The 19,689-nt window shown below is 36.5% G+C and overlaps 1 protein-coding gene and 1 long non-coding RNA gene across 9 annotated transcripts in view; both read right to left on the bottom strand.

The window, feature by feature from the left end:
• The window catches only part of LOC111517555 (arrestin domain-containing protein 3), a 162,661-nt gene that overhangs the window by 53,048 nt on the left and 89,924 nt on the right, over window positions 1-19,689 (bottom strand). For 4 of the 7 annotated variants that reach the window (XM_074172300.1, XM_074172301.1, XM_074172304.1 and 1 more), the window contains one exon: window positions 8,060-8,327. The exons of 1 other annotated variant lie outside the window; for it this stretch is intronic. In XM_074172300.1, the coding sequence (XP_074028401.1) occupies window positions 8,060-8,327 (268 nt within the window). The remainder of the gene's footprint in view (window positions 1-8,059; window positions 8,328-19,689) is intronic. 2 more of the 7 variants (XM_074172305.1, XM_074172302.1) reach the window with 1 other exon arrangement.
• On the bottom strand, window positions 176-8,053 carry LOC141481172 (uncharacterized). 2 transcript variants are annotated; one of them, XR_012464787.1, is made up of 4 exons: window positions 5,125-8,053; window positions 4,872-5,030; window positions 4,354-4,558; window positions 176-591 (listed from the first exon to the last, which is right to left on the bottom strand). It is a non-coding gene; the product is annotated as an uncharacterized lncRNA (long non-coding RNA). The 2 variants fall into 2 exon arrangements; XR_012464786.1 differs by having other exon boundaries at window positions 4,872-8,053.

A 19,689-nucleotide genomic window follows, 5' to 3' on the forward strand; every position in this document is an offset into this window, starting at 1 on the left:
GATAGTCTGTATGCTAATGCTTTACGTGAATATTTTATTATAAACAAAAAATAGTGTATGATTTATTTAATAAATGAGAAAACGTAACATTTGTTTCATTTAATGTATAAGGTGAAAAAAAAATCAGCTTCAAAAAGTTATTTGATGGAATGAAACACCAAAATTTCAATATATATTTTATTAAAATTTTATCAACGTTTGTGTACAACAATAAATAAGAATACAAAATTTCAATATATTTCATCTAAATTATATTTTTAGGTATATCTTGTATTAACTACAAATTTACATTTCAAAAACTTTGACCAATCAGAATCCGTAAAATGGAAATTTTTCCTCATTTGTTTTTTCAATACATTGATACAATTTACATTGAGTATTTCTATAAATTCTTTCGGTATGATGAAAGAACAAATACTAGGCTTATTTTTACTAAACCAAATTTCGATCCCTAGTTTTTCAGCACCTTTATATCTATAAATATCTTTAACAGTCCTACAAATTTTGTTTGCAGCCAATTCTTGCGAAGTTGATGGACTCCTACCGCTGTTGGAAATTTTCAGAGTAACACATCTATTGGCCATATTCAAACTAGAACAAAATTTTTCGATAAATCACATCAATAAAAATAAAATCCAAATGATAACCTCATTTCAAGCTATAGTGTCCCCAAGGTAAAGTGTCGGATGATTTGGGGATAAATTTTCGTTTATCGTCGTGTGGACTCGAGCCTATTTTCACATGCTTGATACTGAAAACGTTGTAAGCGTATGATCGAATAGTGAACTGCTCACATATTTTTTCTTTGAAATTTCTGAGACAATCGATATAATCTTTGAAATCAATTTTATTTCTGACTACATTATATCGAATTCCCTTTGATTTTTTGATAACTTTTCCACCCTGCCCTTTGTAGGTGTACATTTTGGAACGTAACCCTGCAAAGTGAGTGATAATTTTACCATTTGCTTCATCTTTCATTAATCCAGGAATTTCTTATTCACAAGTGTAATTTGAAACTTATTATCGGGCGAATAATCGGAAGTATCAAATTTTGATAGGTTATTTTTGATGAGTTCTGAATAGACATCTTCACACGTTATTTCGTAGATGAAGCTATCTGTATCTGTATACATTAACTTGCAATTTTCTATACCTAGAGTGAGCACCATGAAATCGTAATGGAAATCAAACATGCATGTTTTTGAAATATCTAAAATTGCCATTCCGATGTACAGAGGTTTATTGAAAACAAATTCAGTCTTTTTCAATTCAATAGCCACCAAGTCTGTATCGAAAACGGTTCGACTCTGAAATCGAGGGCTCGCAATTAAATTTTTGGCGCCATAACGACCATTCCATGAATTCACAAGTTTGACCACCCTGTGTAATCGAATGTTTTCCATCGTTTTCCCAAAAATAGCATTTACCATTAGTTTATATAGATTTTTGCCAAAAGAACTGGTGGCTGCAGCCCTTAGACGAGTATTCAACTCGATGTAGGGACGCAGCCATGCAGATTGTTTGAATTTCAAAACCCGATGAATTTTGGTTAGAATCAAACCGTTTTTCAATGCTTGTTTCAAGTTGCGATAATGCAAAACATATTTGTCTTTATGATACAGGGTACCCCATTAATTTTTTTTGTTTGGAATTTGGTGGTGCTTGATGCTCTGGACAAAACGGAAAATCTTTATGTGAATCATGTAATCTCTCAGGGTATTCCAAATCAACTTCCAATATGTAGCCTTCTGAAGCATTGTCAGGAATTTCAGTTACATCTTTGTCAAAATTTTCCACCCACTGAAAACCTAAGGTAAAAATTCTGACATTGCCCACCCATATAAATTATTGACGTCTAAATATAAAAGATATTTTGAAGGTTTTTCGGGATTGAATGCTTCCATATATTTATTGTTTGCTTCAGAATATCTATTTGAACAAACCGATATTCCGCCCCTTATCCCCTTTTCTACAAACATAATCATGTCAATGTCTTTTAAAATTTGTAATTTACACTTCGTATACTTCAACATGGCATCCCACGTGTACCCATGCGGGGTCCAACCCATAAGTTGCCATGCTTTTTTGACGAAAATTTTCAAAAACGTCTGCCAGTAATAAAATATCTGTTTTCAAATATAGGTCCGCATACGATCCCAAATTTGTAATTTTAAATGATTGCCAAACATTTTGTGCGTGAGCATATTTCTCTTCTGTTATGTTTTCATCATTTAATTTATTATAGAATTCTTCTCGTGATGGTAACTCGGTGATGTTCAATTTTTCCATGCTATCTATATAATTTTACGGAAATACTCCCTTCCTGGTGAGAAGAGCGAATTTCTTTTCATCTAAATGACTAAATTCTTTATTTTTAATTTCCAAATCATTTTGATCCAATGTGGATACTAATTCATCCAACGATGTTCCCATGAATCGAAAAGAATCTATAAATCGAAATTTAATTTTAGTTTCAGCATCCTTCTGTGTAAAGGAAATGTATTTTTCTTTATTTGAGGGAAGTATGCTCACACAGCTTTTTTTTGCGATATCTCTGATAATGAAGTGACTGTCGTATCCTGAAAGATTATGAAAAGTAATGGGTACCACGAATAATTTCCGAAAGTTGACATTACAGGGGGCTTGGTGGGCAAAACCGCGGACCGCCCCCCGTATAGTGATCGTGATCGTACACAATAACATCTTTGGGGGCAAACGGTTTTTCGCAAATATGACGAGTCGTTGCAGCACCGATATTATTTAAAGGCACTGTCATCGGCTCAATATTCTAAATTTTAGATTCAACAAATTTTCCAATATCAGACAACTCATCGGCAAACCATTTCATACAGTCTTCACCTCGATAGCTTTTGAAATGAGAGAGACTGTCGTCATAGGAACACTTGAAGTAGTAGCCTTCACTGAAAGGTATATGTTTTTGGTATTTTGTAGTTTTGTTAGATATGCTTTCGTTACATTTTTCCAACAGTGACTCCGAATCAGCAAAAATTATAAACGGGCATTTTTGTTTATAAACATAATTTCGAAATTCCACATAATCGTATGTAGGAAAGGAAATTTTACAATCATTTGCTTTTTCGCACAAAACAGTATGATCATTTAATTTTTGCTGACTTGAAAAATAATTGAGGCATCTATCACAAAAAAATATTTTTTTCCATTTTTGTACAATTGCCTACTTAATAATCGGGACATGTCTTTGATCCAACAATAATGGAATTTAATTTCAGTCTCGTCATCGTCATTAATGGGTGGAGCCTCATAATCGTTCAATTTTGGAAAATATTTGTCTTGAATTAATAACAAATTAACATGTATGTCTCGTTTTGTAGTCGTGAGTCTGGCAGGTACTACTATAAAAAATGATTTTTCCTTTGCTTGATTCAATTCTAAAGAGTAAACATTTACAGAAATATCATTAAGTTTTTCAAATTTGGAAATTTGATGTAAGTCCATTGAAGTATTTAGCCCTGTAGTATTCAAAACTGTAGAATAGGGTGGATATTTTGACACTCTTTGTGGATGTTTCGCTACAGGATACAAGGCGCTAATAATACTCCAAAAAAAGCACATTTCGTCATCGTTTTGTACATTAATGCATGCCTGCCTCCTTGCGGCAGTGGAATGAAAGATGAACCGTTACCAATCACATATTTATTAATTGCTACTTCCAACAAAAGAATTTTACTCAAAGCCCACCCCGACAATTGTTCTTCAAATTCGCCTAATTTATTCAATATAACATCCACTGAGTTTTCATTGTACCAAGCAGTCAAGTCCGTACCTGAATCGATAACTTTATTCGGTGTACTGAAATATTTACGATCAACAATTTTCCCATCATTCAATTTCTTAATAAAATACCCTGAAAATGTAAAATTAACTTTGAGACATGACATTTGTTTCAAAATTTTGGAAATCTCACGCTTGAATAATGGAAAAGCATCGCCTAGAAACTTTTTAGGATCTTTATGAGTTAAATTGATGATTACCCCCGTTGTTACTCTACGATTGAAAACGTTTACCACTTTACCCTGGAGCTTCGTCGCTTCAAACCCGAGCCTATACGTTTATTATTCATCATTTTGATAATCACTTTGAAGCGTTTCAATTCCCCAATTTTTGTAATTATTTTCTTTTTTTCCCCAACTGAAAATTTAATTTTTTTCATAGCTAAAATGCATTCTTATATGTTTGTTAATAAATTGTATAGCTTGTTTGGCAATGTACTCTGAATAATTATCTCTAATGACTAAAAGGTAATTATCAATCACCGACTTGGTTTTTGGAAAATCAATCATTTGGATTTAATTTATTGACATGACTCACCGATATTTTGTTCACAAATGAAATTTTTGGTGTGATGAGTAGGTTTTGGAAGCTGCAGAGAATTGAATCTCGTTCTGTGGACACTGTTGAGATGGTTCTGGAAGCTGTTGAGATCAGAGTTCGTTCTGGAAAGGTTGCTAAGTTGGATTTGGATGTATTTGTTGAGATGACTCTGAAGTTATACTGCACACGTTGATGTAGTGTTCTGGAATAAATGCAATCTTCAATACAAACATACATCAAAGAAAAATAAAATTCAACAGTGGGGGTAATGTCTTTCATGGACTGATTGTGAAAAATGAGCGAGCTACAGTTATAATTGAAAAAATCAACTGTCATTCAAAACAACGAATTTAAAACACATATTCTGCAAGTACTAAACACATTAAAAATATTGAAAACAATTCTTTATGCGGATCATATCTATGAATGAAAAAGTTTTTGAGTCGAACAAAAAATATAGTATACAACCACAAACTCTATACATATATTGAACAAAGAAAAAATGCAGTACTAACCTTATTTTCGTACAATTTCAAATGAAACCACACGACAGCGTATTTTCCTTATACAAAATTCTTCTAAATGGGGGTGATACTCCTCCGTCACAAGGTGTGGTAACAAATGTTTGTTATTGTTCCCTCTCCACGACTGAACTTGAATTTTAGGAAATCCACCTGCAAGAAACCAAAAATAAAAAAACAATGTTTCAAATTATACGAACACTCTCTCAATAAACGACAACATGAATGAAAGTTATTCGTAACTTACTATGCGTTTTATTCAACTAGAAAGCTGCTCACAAAATGAGCTTCTGTTTACTACATAATAAATGAGTATATAGACAAGATATGGCATTGTCAAAGGCAACTAGATAAAATACGAGAAAAACTCTTATTCAGCTTGGATGATTCTCGAGTAAAATTCATAATCACGTTTTCCGGTTCTGAGGCTGCCATCTAACATCAAAACAAATTGTGCGGTACAATAATTACTGTAAGAGATAGTATTCGAGAAAAATGGATGTCAGCAATTAGCGGTTCTTATCTTTTATTCATTATTAAAGATTGAGAAATATCAGTAATTGTTATTTCTTATCTTCTGATGTATGTAGGATAAAAATAGTTGTCCAGGGTTGGCTTGAGGAATACGTGTATACCTCTGAACCGTTTTGTATTACAAAATATTTGAAAAAAACGTTAATCCTCAAAAACTATGTATAGAAAAACACTCAAGTATATCAATCTGAGAAAAACTTTGGAAAATCAATGATAATTCAACAACAACTCTCACGACCTTTGAATTAAATTACATTTGAATGAATTCTTTTGTGAAAAAGTCAAAAACGTATAAAAAATCTTGCAATAAAAATTCATAAAGTGAACATGAGAAACACTTACTTTCAGATAAAATCGTTGCACTTGTCACTAGTATCACTGATACAACTAACTCATCATTTTGTCTCGCAGGAGGTATTTATAGGAAAATAAGTGATGACATATTTCAAAACCAAACAAAGAGCCTTTGTTCCGTCGCTTTGAGAACTGCATATCTCTGGGTGCTGATTCGGCATTGACAGTGATCAATGTCACCTTGGGTAAGAAAATAGGTGATGACATATTATGCAATCAAACAAAGAGCCTTTGTTTCGTCACTTTGAGCCACGTGTCTGGCTTTATCGATAAGTGATAGCGATAATGCTGCATACCTATATTATATATTTTTACCAACTTGAAATAAAACAAAAAATTTACTGTTTCAATCAAAATATTCATTTTTTTATTAAAATTCATAATTGTTGTACAAGTCTAGTTAGAATACATGCTGACATCGTAGATTCTATGATAACTCTATAAACGTCAAATTACATTTGTGACTTCTTTTTCTCTTGCCTCGTTGCGTGTTCTGGAACAAATTCAACAGTTTTTTTTCAATGACGAATATCTTGAAATATCTTTTCCAATTCACATTTGAATGGTATATTCTTTGGAATTGCGCCTGCGCAAATACCCTCATTGACTGATGTCGAACGAATCGATATCCATTGTTTACACTAGCCTTCACGCATATTTCCTCGGAATTTCACCTACATTCGGTACGTTTACTTATTGAACAGAAATTATTGTAGTCGGAAGTACAAAATTTGTTTTTCAGCATGGTTGACGACATATTCTACACTTTGAGGCTGGAACACTTTGTTTTGAATGTGTAAATTATTCAACTGCTTGAGAACCATTTTCTTTTCCTCATATAATTGAATATCTTTACTTATTCGTTGGACACGTCTCTCAAATTCCTCTACTTTACGTCTGTATTCTCTGAATGCCATTATAATACTAATTTTTGTTTACCACCGACGTACGGAACATCGTTTTCCTTCGAAACTATGCAAAACAACGTATTTTGAAATGTCATTGTCGAATACTTCGCTCCCCCATTGCCCGCACGTTGAGTCCACAACGCTTAACCTCTCGACACTACGAGACGTAGTGCCCTTTTGGCATGCTGGAATGCTAGACTTCTGTTGAACCGACATGTTTTTTCTTAAATGATATATTTTGACGCACGTCATGTTTGTTTTCAATGATGTATTTTGAGACACCCCGTATACAATGACGGATCGCAGGTTAAGTTGTCATATTTTTTCTTAAATCTGATTCATTATTATGAAATATATCATTTTCGCGATTCCAATTTTCGTCGAGTAGTTCACGCTTAATTTTCAAACCGGCAACGCTACATTACTCCATAAACATTGATTTATTGTACAACTGGCAACGCCGAACCTGCCATGCTGGCATGTATTGACATTTGACAGATGCAGTCTTATGAGTCTAGTGTCCTTCTTCAACCAATAGATAATTCAGCTAGTGACTCATAGATGACTTTGTGTGTTCTATAACTTAATTTTCAAACCGGCAACGCTACATTACTCCATAAACATTGATTTATTGTATAACTGGCAACACCTGCTTGCACTAGCAACCGGTAAAACCTCGAACTCCATCTCTCTTTGCATCGATTACGTCACACGCGCCTCTCGCTCTTACACACACATACACATCTTTACATGATATATTAATTATTTCCCAAATCTAACTATATTTTCCTATCTTCAATATGATAATGACGATTACATTCTATGGAAATAAAAATAAAAATGCTGTCAAGTATAATGAATGAGTCCCGACAAAACTAACGCTATAAATACCCAACATTCGCAGTTAACTTCAATATCTTACGATGGTGTAGAGGCTAAGGACAATGTCTACGGCGCGGACGATCCAGGTTCGAATCTCATAACTATAAACTTTTTTTAATTAAAATCACGTGACTGGAACGTGACAAGGGGGGCGAGGGGTTAGGTGGAGTACCAAGAAGGCCTGAGCGGTGATGTGGAGTACTAAGGAGGGCCGAGGGCAAGGGTGTCCACGCTTGAATCGCTACGATACCCGTTCCATCCTGCGTCGATGACGTCACTCGGTTCTCTCTTCCACTCACTAAAGTTTCTCTCTGAAATAATTACCAGCGACGCTCGACCTTGAAGTAGGCTCGGAACAAGTTTGTTCATCTACTGAGCCACTTGAATGCTGAAGAGGAGTTTTAGTGGGTAGGCTGTGACAGAGTCATGGAATCCCACACTTCGAGCAGGAGCGTTCCCCTCAGAAAAAAAAACTACTAGTTAATATATAATTTAGCTTTTTACCTGACTGAGTAAGTGGTGCAGATGATGGATATATACAACCTTCTCCAGGCGGAGGAATAACGAATCCAGGTGAAGCAGGGTGAAGTGGATATCCCTGACCATTCGTGGGAGGATATTGTATTGTGGAATGGTCTGCTGGAGGAGATATTGGCGTGAGTAATGAATACCCTTCCATTTGATTTGAAGCATGCCCTATATCTATATTACCTATTTGTGGGTACATATACACTTCCAAGTTACTGTGAACTCCGGGAAGTTTGGCTGTAACCTGGAATGAATAATGCATTTTACTATCAAATTAAATATCAATTTTCGAGAAAAAATGTTTGAATAATCGGACTATCACTAAAAGAACGATTTGCTTCCAGTAGTTATAACGTAGCTATGAAGAGGTGTAGGTTGAATCTTCAAAATAATATCACAAGGAAGGTCATTAGCTAACACATACCCTGCTATTAACTAACACGCTATTTGAGGACTGGGAACATTATTTTTTAACAGAACGTGAAAGTCTACTTTCGCTCGGGCACCGCTCTAAGAGAGCCTTAGGGATTTTCCTGTAGTGCTTGTGTTTTATCCTTGATAAAATTAGCTGTTGAAAGTTAGAACAAGTTCAGAGAAAACTCCTGAAATTGATTGCGTTTAAATCCAGAATTACTCCAGAGAACTACAAATATAATTATATACAGACACATTCCCTCTTCGATATCCAAACATTCCGTAACAGAAGGCATGATAAAGAATTGACGATATTTTTTTATACCGTCACTGTTTCTCATTGCTATCCAGGTTCGGACATTTAGTCTCAACTACACTGCAAAACTAATCAGTAACGTCAGTTTTTTTTTACCACGGACTGACAGAGCGGCAAATAAAACTCACTTTGATGTATCATCTGATAATCTGATCCTCATCCATATGATATATGGATTCATATTGAACTAACTCCAAAATTGATGGCATTTGCTGCAAATTTATATAATACCATCTTTTCTGAATCCGTACATAATGCAACCGTTTCGGCATCCTTGTATATTGTAAATACCGTCACATTGATCTACCTTTTTTGCATCCTTGAGTATTTCAATTTATATTCTATAATCATTTCTGCGTCCTACGGCGTTCCCACTTTAACTCGGATAGTACAAGATGGAAGAATATTTCATACAGAATACTAGAAAACATCTACAGTAGCGGTGATAACTAGATATGAATCAATTGTATACAGGGTGTCCCTGGACTTCCTCTTTTCCTCTCGGGAATGTATAGATGGGGTCAAAATATCACCAGTACTTCATATAACTTTTTTTCCTAAAATCCTTCGTTACCAAGTAACGGGCCCTCGAAGTTACAAAATGAAAAATGTTTTTCTTTGATAACTTTTCAAGTGAATATTCAAAATCATCCAAATTTTGGTAATTGACTAAACAAATGAATTATGTCGATGAGCTTTCATGCAGGAGTCAGTTGTTTTGCTACAAAGTCAGGAACGGACTACCCCCGATGGTCCACACCCCAAAACTTTGAAATGACAGATATTTTTCAATATTTTTCAACAAATTAAGGTTACTTGGACAATTTTATGAATAAAAGTACTCGTGTGGAAAGTCGATCGGAGCAACGAGTCTTGATAAAAATGTAGTTTCACTCGACGACATCAAACCCGCTCGTCCACCATTATTTGAAATGAATAATTATCAAAGCAGAAATAATAATGATAACGTTAATTCAACAACATTTATCCTGAGATGTCTACCATTATTCGAAAATATTAGTTTTTAAGGAAAATGGAAATGATAGGTAAAATGTTCATAACGAATTTTTATAATGCAAACACGTTTAACTAACGAAACTCAAGAGCCTCAAAAGCAAACAGAAATGAAAAATCCGCTACAGAAACTGCTCGATATGACCACCTTCTCTCTCTATACATTTTCTTAGTCTGCGAAGACACCCTCTCTGTACTTGAAATAGCATTCCAGGGTCGTTTCGTATGGCTTCACAATGTAATGTTATTCTATTCAACAATGCATCTGTTGTGTGAATAGGTGTAGCGTAAACAAGGCTTTTTAGATGCCCCCACAGAAAGAAATCCAATGGATTTAAATCCGGAGACCGCGATGGCCATGAATATGGCCCACCTCTACCAATCCATCTATTGTGGAAAATATGGTTCAGATGGTCACGCACAATCAAAATAAAATGAGGAGGAGCGCCATCATGCATAAACCACATATCTCTTCGGGTTTGCAATGGAACATGTTCCAAAAGTCCATTCAAATCGTTCTGAATGAACTCCAAATAACGTTCTCCATTCAATCGGTCCTGTAGAACGAATGGTCCTATAAGATGGTTTCCTATGATACCAGCCCAAACATTCACGTTGAATTTCCGTTGGTGTTTGGTTTGCAATATCCCATGGGGATTTTCTTCGGCCCAAATATGGAGATTATGAGAGTTGATAACTCCATCTCTACTGAAACCTGCTTCATCAGTGAATAAAACTCGATTAATAAAAGTCATATCCTCTCTTTGCCTATCCATGAACCAATTGGCATATTCCAGTCGTGCTGGAAAATCTTGAGGTGTCATGGCATGTACCTTCTGGATGTGAAATGGGTGGAGCAGTTGTTCCCTAATTATTCTATGAATAGTGGACTTGGATGTATGGAACTGTTCTGATAGATTTCTGATGCTCATTGAAGGATCATCAGCGACGGCTTCCAAAATATTTTCCTCCAATACAACGGTACGTACAGTCCTAGGAGCGCCCTCACCACCTCGTTTTGGCAAAACTGTACCTACAATAATATCGAAATAAAACAACGTGCTCAAATTAATTATCAATTATTACATACCTGTCTCCCTCAAGCTGCGATCGACACGCTCGAATGTTTCTCTTGACGGTACCGTTCGATTGGGAAAATGCTCGGAATACAGACGACGAGCTTCTGCAGCATTACAAAATGCTCGTCCATAAAATACATGCATATCTGCATATTCATTGAATGTAAACTGTTCGGCCATATCAAAAAAATTCAAAATATCCTATAGAATATTGACAATACAATGATAGTCATATAACAACGCACCACTCAACAAAACAAAATCGCATTCCAGTTTCTCATTTTTTATCAAAACTTTCTAAAGGTTTTTTTGTCAACATCTGTGAAAGAAATATTATTCCCTGGATATTTTTCACCTGATCATGTGCAGCCGTTTTTGTAGTTCATTCGTTTGCTTTTTATTAGTATAGTAAATATTTTTTCCGATGTGCGTTTTTTCAGCTAAATTTAGATTCGTGTTAAAGAATTTCTCCCATAAAATTATAATTATCAGTGAAACTCCTCAACAGTTTAGCTGTGAAGAAGAATTTGAAACATTCGAATGTTGAGTTTCATGAGATTCAGATAACTGATCAACACGAAACGTGATTATTCCACACGTATTATGTACATACAAAATATGGAATGAATTCCATATTTCACAGTAGAGTAGCTTGTTAGTTTAAAAACACCACGAATCTACAGAACTTGATATTTCTTTTGAAAAAATATCTGCTATCACAATTGTGACTTAAACTTCCATATAGGTACTGTACTTTTTGTTTACGACTTCATTTTAGCATACTTTGTATTATTCCTGTTATAAATGTTGTTGAATTAACGTTATCATTATTATTTCTGCTTTGATAATCATTCATTTCAAATAATGGTGGACGAGCGGGTTTGATGTCGTCGAGTAGAACTACATTTTTATCAAGACTCGTTGCTCCGATCGACTTTCCACACGAGTACTTTTATTCATGAAATTGTCCAAGTAACCTTATTTTGTTGAAAAATATTGAAAAATATCTGTCATTTCAAAGTTTTGGGGTGTGGACCATCGGGGGTAGTCCGTTCCTGACTTTGTAGCAAAACAACTGACTCCTGCATGAAAGCTCATCGACGGAATTCATTTGTTTAGTCAATTACCAAAATTTGGATGATTTTGAATATTCACTTGAAAAGTTATCAAAGAAAAACATTTTTCATTTTGTAACTTCGAGGGCCCGTAACTTGGTTACGAAGACTTCTAGGAAAAAAGTTATATGAAGTACTGGTAATATTTTGACCCCATCTATACATTCCCGAGAGAAAAAGAGGAAGTCCAGGGACACCCTGTATAGTGCCGGCGTGAGAAGACTCCCTTTCTCGGTAATTTCGACAAGATATCAAGGTCGTACAATGTTAACGTTGAGTAAATTGAAACAAAAAAAAAGTGTGGCATCACTTGTCAACTGAAGGGTGCAAACGGGCGGTGAATATCAATTTTTATGATTTGTGTTTTTGGATTTGTCTTCGTATTGAAATATAATATTTTATCTATAAAAATAATGATGATAATGATGAAAGAACTCAAGAACGGCTGGGACTCCGCCTCACCCCTTGGCCCCCTTGTCACGTGATCCTAATTAAAAAAATTCATAGTTATTAGAATCGAACCCGGTTGGTCCGCGGGGGAGAAATTGTCCTTAGCCTCGACACCAACGTAAGATATTGGATTGCGAACGATGGGTATTTATAACGTTAGTTTTGTCGGGACCGAAATCGACTCATTTTATACACTTGACCGCATTTTTTGACTTCCGTAGAATGTTAGGGAAGTTGTAATCGTCATTTCCTTGTAGAAGAAAGAAAAAGTATACTTAGATTTGGGAAAGAATTATTATTTCATATAAAGGTGTGTATGTGTGTGTAAGAGCGAGAGACGCGTGTGACGTAATAGAGGCAAAGAGAGATGGAGATGGTATCGATGTTTTACGTTTCTAGCGCAAGCAGGTGTTGCCGGTTGTAAAAGAAATTGTTGTTTATGAGGCAATGTAGCGTTACCGGTTTCAAAATCAAGCTTGAACGACTTGATGAAAATTGGAAGCGCGAAAGTGATATATTAATGATAATGAATCAGATTTAAGGAAAAATATGACAACCCAACAGTGCAACCTGCGACATCTCAATGTGTACGGGGTGTCTCAAAATACATCATTGAAAACAAACATGGCGTCGAAGTGTACAGGGTGCGTCAAAATATATCAGTTAAAAAAATATGTCGGTTCAAAATATGATATCAGTGTGTAAACAGAGCGTTTAAAAATATCTTTGTTAACCAAGTTTGCATCGCGTGCGACCATTTTTCGTGCGTTTTCGACCGTTTTTCATGCGTTTTCGATCGTTTACGTGCATTTTCGACCATTTTTCGTGCGTTTTCGGCCATTAGTTACGTTTATGCCTCAGCAGTGGTGTGGTTCGTAAGGCATTCTCGTATTTTTGAAACCAATTTTGTATTGACTAACTCTTTCACAACTCTTATTTTTCACACAATAACAGATTTTACTTTTCTCGATGTTTTAATAAAAATTGTAAATGCAGGTTACAAGTGACAAAACTGGAATGATTAATATAATTTCTAACATATATTTATAATATGATTCAAATAATAGAACACTATGTCTATGAGATAATTTACGGTACGAAAGATAATTCACGGCAGAAAGCAAGTCAGCATACATAAATCCCGGTAGATGTTGGAATTGCAATTTGTACAACTATAGGTTGCAGGACCGGACTCAGGAACGTAACTCATTTTGCGTGTGTTTATTCGTTATCGTTTCATCGTTATTGTCGTAACCGTTTGTCGTGTTTCAATATGACAGTCATTTATCATTTAATGCGTTCGGCTAACCAACATCAGGAAATGAATAAAGTCCACGCTTTGTCATATGAAGATTCATTTTGCGAATTTTCAGGCTCCTGAACGGAACCTTGTGGAACACTCAGGCTAACTTCTGATACAGAGTGGCGATGGTAAGCCAATCATAATGAAGGAATCAAATATCGATCAATTGATTCAACTTCGTTGAAGTTCAATTCCATCATAATCCGTTGAGTTTCAACTATCATCAACTTCGTTGTGAGTAAATTTATGCAGAATTCATCGAGAGAAAAAACAAAGATGACGTAACATGTCAGAAGAAGGCATTAAGCCATATCTTCATTAATGACTGTTGAATCTCAACATGCAGCACATCAAATGAAAAGAGAAGGGGCATAGAAGTCATCGACAGAGAAAAAAAAGATGAAGACGATGCCAAGAGGGCACTAGTTTTCACGTCTTCGCAGACAGATTTTGATGTAATGCAAATGAAAGGGGTATCAATGTTGAAATTAATAAAGGAACGACATGGCGACATGTCAAATAGGCATAAGGTGTGATGAAATAATTTCGAAATACGTATGAGAAGCATATGTGAACTCATAGAGATGTTGAGAAAAAAATTAAAATTTGATTATTCACCTGATTGATCCAAGGGTTTCAACCCTTAAAACCAATCGCGATTTGACCGATTATTATTAGAAAAGGAAAACTGGGTCAGAACTGTTCACCTCGCCTTTCTTCTGGGCGGATCCCTAGGCGACGACGAATTTCTAATCCAGGCCTTTTCTATGGTCGATTGGGTAATGTGCACAACACAATTTTAATAATATTTTATTGGTTTTAGATCGACTGAGGGTTTTGAGGAATTTTAGAATATCGAAGATATGTTGACCTGTCGTTCACCGTTTTATCTCTGCCAAGTCAACGAGATAAGGACTTTGTTTTCCTGCACCAGTTTTCATCTATTTTTTTTTTGTTTGAAAGGTATCGCAGCAGATTAGACCAGTAAAATTTGAAATGAAATAATAATTGTATAAAGAAACAAAATGAAAAAAAATATTCTTGAAGAATAGTAATATATATTTTTCCCATATATTGACTTAACTTTATATACATATGAGCGAAATATTAACATTCCGCCCATCTAAAATACGAGAAGTATTTTACATCTCGTCCGATGTAGAAACCACATGCAAAGGGCATAACTTTACCAGCGGCCTTTTCAATAAACCCGTGAATTATATTTCTCGTTCACACAAAAGGGTTTTTAAAAACTTTTTATTTGAACAGAGTAACAACTAATAACTATAAAATATAAGTACTGGCTATTACAAATCAATTGAACCTATTTATACATAAATTATTGCCGACTTTGCAGATATCAGCAAAATAATTGATGTCGTCTTCGGGTCATCGAACAATATCCTGCTGATGTAAGAGGTTATCGAACTGTAACTTCTCCATCCCCTGGGGAAGTCTTGTAAGGGACGAACAAGACTGAAGATGATGCTTCGTGTTCGGGAACTGGTGGATCATCATTGGATGGTTCTTCCCTCGTTTGCCTTTTCAATCTGTAAATTACGTATAGAATGAAGATGGTGATTGAAATGTAAATGGGAGTCATCCAGAAATGGCTATTATCAGATTGTCTGGTTTCTTCTGGGATGAGTTGTAACCTATCTTCTTCTAGGGTCAGATGTTGTAGTTTATCCAGGGGAATCTTATCTAATTTCAATGTTTTGAATTTCAGCAAGGAATTGATGTGAGCTGTCTTGATATTTGGTAAAGTGAGGGGTTCGTCTAATATGACACTTTTGTAGTTTATGAAGGCTTCGTTGTTGGTTTTGAATTCACAACCTGGTGGAAGTTTTATCAGATGCACTCCTTCCAGAACCATAACTTTCGTAGTGGAACAATGTGTAGATATCTTCGTGGATGGGTTGAAGATCGTAGTAGTGGATGAAGTCGTGGGTACTAGTCTTGATCTTTGCTTGTCCCATCTTGAGGGGAGGTAGTCCCGGATTTGTCTTGAGGTTCTGGATTTCGATCTCCTGTCCTCTCGTCGGATGAAGGCTGTACAGGGGCGAAGAATTTAGTTATCTTATTAGGCAAATGTCTTATATTTTTCTTATGGACGTTTGCATTTTCTGTCTCGACAGTTACTGTTTGGTCTTTTTGGATGGATTTTGGGAGGAAGGGTGGTAGCAGTTTGTTTCTTTTCACTGTTTTTCTTGTGTACACCTTGGTGCAGGGTTTGTAGGTAATAGGAGTTTCTCTTTTCTTGTTTCTCTTCTCTATGATATTTGTTTTCTGTTTCTGTAAATCTTCGTTGATTTTCCTATATATTTCCTTCGTTTTTTCCCTGTGTTGTTGGACGTAGTTGTTAATCAAGGCTCGTCTTATGTCGATATCGAATGGGTCTTGACTATTGAGATGTCCGTTCAGAATATCCATAGGTTTCTGTCTTGTTGCTGAATGGATAGAGTTGTTGTATCCTAGGATGGCATAGAGCATCTGTTCTTTGATGTCTCTTTTCTTATGCGTATCTCTCAATATTCTCAAGTGCTCGATCAATGTGGAATGGAATCTTTCGACTATCCCGTTTGACTGAGGGTTTTCTGGAGTGGTATAGTGAATGTTGACTTTATGTGTGTCAACAAATTCTTGGATCAGTCCATTTTTGAATTCCGTTCCATTATCAGTGACGATCATATGTGGTATTCCATGATGGTTGATGAATACTAAGAGAGCATTGAGAGTGTTGATAGCATTACATCCCTCTATTGGATATGCCTGGCCATATTTTGAAAATGCATCCACAATCGTCAGGAATTTTTGTCCACTAGCCTGAAAGGTATCCATGTGTATTATTTCAAGAGGCTTCGTTGGGGTAGGTGTCAGCATGAACTTTGGCTTCTCTGGTCTTCGATCATACTTGTTGATTTGACAAGTTTCGCATAAGTTGATAGCTTCTTCGATATCCTTTTTTATATTGGGCCAATAATACAATCTTTTGATCCGAGTTTCCGTTTCGGTGATTCCTCTATGGTTTGTTTTTCCTTCATGATGCTGCTTGATTATTTCTTTTTGTCTAGCTGAGCAACTGACATCTTCCAAAAGGCGGTTGCATTTTATGAGATCGAAAGAGGAATTCTTGAATGTCTCTCAAGATTCTGCACATGCTGGGGTAGAGTTCTTCATCTTCGAACATCAAAGCGTATTTCTTTCCCGGGCTGATATATTCTTTGAAAAAGTTAAAAACATTTTCGTCCATATTGTCGTTTCCCAATTGAGCATGGTATCTTCTTTTATTCGGGAATATTTCTTCTATCACCGTTCTTGCTGGGTTATAGCTTACTTGTTTGAAGATGACTTGGTTATTGAAGACATTGAGAGGTTTCTCTGATATTGGTATTTCTAATATTGGACTTTCTCTGGCTGTATGGTTGGTGATGCCACTAGTATCTTCGTCTGGGGTAATTTCCGGGTTCAGGTTCACGCATTCCTTGTCTCCTTCGGTTGGGGGTTCATTCTGAATTTCTTGTTCTTGCGGTATGGGGTCCTTATCTTCAGGAAAATGTTGATGAAAGCAATCTTTAAACAGATCGTTGATGATGTCATCTGCAGACTCAGGAACTTCTGATGGAGGATGGTTGAATAGAGATGCCTTGTCGTCGTCGTAGTTTGCTTCATGGAGCTCCTTTGTATGTATCTCTATTCTGGAGAGCGCATCGGCGTTGGTATTGCTTGTGCCTTTTTTGTAGACCACTTCGTAGTCATACTCTTCTAGCTTCAGGCGCCATCGGACCAGTTTTGAGTTTGGATCCTTCAAGGAGAAGAGCCACTGGAGAGGACGGTGATCTGACAGAATTTTGAATTTTCTGCCGAAAAGATACGGTCGGAAATATTTGGTGGCCCAAACTATTGCTAGCATTTTCTTTTCGATGGTAGAGTACTTCATTTCAGTTTCGTTCAGGGTCCTGGATGCATAAGCTATTGGCTTGTCTTTTCCTATGGGTCCTTGGGATAGAACGGCTCCTATGGCGAAATTGCTGGCATCTGTGGTCAGATTAAAGGGCTTTGTGAAGTCCGGATACTGTAGTAGTGGTTCATTGGTAAGCAGGTTTTTACAAGTTTGAACACATTTTAGGAATTCTGGCGTATGCTCTATATGGGCATCTTTCTTGAGACAGGAGGTTAACGGTTTGGTAGTCTTGGCGAAGTCCTTGATGAACTTCCTGTAGTACCCTAGAAGTCCTAGGAATCCTCTGATTTCTTTGACAGTTCGAGGTACAGGATAATCCATGATTGCTTTGACTTTTGCTGGGTTTGGTTTTATCCCATTTGGAGTGACGATGTGTCCTAGAAAGCTGACTTCTTTTTTCAGGAATTCGCACTTGTCTACTTGTATTTTGAAACCAGTTTCTCGTAGATGTTGGAAAACTTTTGTGAGGTTGACCATATGCTCCTGCAGAGATGTAGAGAAGATGATTATGTCATCCATATAAACCAAGCAGATAGTCCCTTGTAGACCCTTTAGGACATTGTCCATAACCCTTTGAAAGGTCGCTGGAGCATTTTTCAGTCCAAACGGCATACGCAGGTACTCATAGTGTCCGTTTTCGACGTTGAATGCGGTCTTAGGGATGTCCTCCTCTGCCATCTCTATTTGGTGAAATCCGCTTGCCAAATCCAGGGTAGTGAAATATTGACACCTTCCCAGTTTGTCGAGGATGCCAGAAATATTCGGAATAGGGTAGCGGTCGTCGATTGTCTTCTCGTTGACTTTGCGGAAATCCACAACGATACGCCATTTTGCTTTTCCAGAGGCGTCCAGTTTTTTTGGAACGACCCAAATTGGTGAGGACCAGGGAGATTGGCTAGGTCTGATGATTCCTTGGTCCAATAACGAAGTTATTTGCTTCTTGACTTCTTCCTTGTGTACATACGGATATCGGTATGATTTTGTGTAGACTGGGATTTCGTCTCTGGTTTTTATATGGTGTTTGACCTGATTGGTGAATGTGAGTGAGGAATCTGGAGGGTGAAAAATATCAGCATATCTTCTGCATAATTTTCTGATATGCATCTCCTCTTCTGGATTCAGGTGGTCTGTTCTGATTAGATCATCCATGTTGTTGATTGGGTCTCTGTTTCCTGATGGGATTATGTCAGCAGAATAGATATGATGCTCTTGAAGATTTATTGGGCTGCTGCATACTGGTTCGGCTAGAACGATTTGGAGTTTATCTGGACTGAAGTTGACAATTTCCGTCCAGGCTAGATGATCACGGGCATCAGTGAGAGCTTCACGGATGTAAGCGCCTTGCAGTTTCTGTCTTGGTATCATGATAGTTCCATTCTTCTCCTTCACCGGTAGTCGTACTTGGGCCACGCTGTCTGGCTCCAATTGAATAGAGTAGAACTGGGTCTTATTGGTTTCGTAGTACTGGATTGGGAGAGAGGAGTATTCGGTTAAAAGGGAGGATTCAGGAAAATTCAGTTCAGCTTTGAGAAATTTCAGGTTGTCGAGTCCAATGAGGCCATCAAAAGTTTTGTGGAATTTGAAGAGGTAGAATTTCAGAATGCCGTTTGAGTTAAACTCAGGAAATATGGGGATTTCTGCACTGTAATCTTGAGAATAGTTTTGGAAAATGGAAGTGACGACGAAGGGATCTTTTTTGATGCAATCCTTGTAATATTGGAAAGCTAATTCAGGATTGAGAAAGGATTTTGTTGATCCGGTGTCAATGAGGAGTTTGAGGGGAGGATTTGCAATGGTTATATAAGGAAGTTCTCTCTTATCGTCGAATGTATGCAGTTCCACTATGTTTCTTGGTTTTGTCCTGGATCCAATGGAAAATTTACATCTGGTTCCTGTTGGTCTTCTTGAACCTGGAATTCTTCAGTCGGTTCTTGATTGGGATAAGAGCAGG

This window comes from Leptinotarsa decemlineata, unplaced genomic scaffold (assembly GCF_025532065.1).
Source record: "Leptinotarsa decemlineata unplaced genomic scaffold, Ldec_3_MD MMD2_tig00000090_RagTag_RagTag, whole genome shotgun sequence".
Classification (NCBI taxonomy): domain Eukaryota; kingdom Metazoa; phylum Arthropoda; class Insecta; order Coleoptera; family Chrysomelidae; genus Leptinotarsa; species Leptinotarsa decemlineata.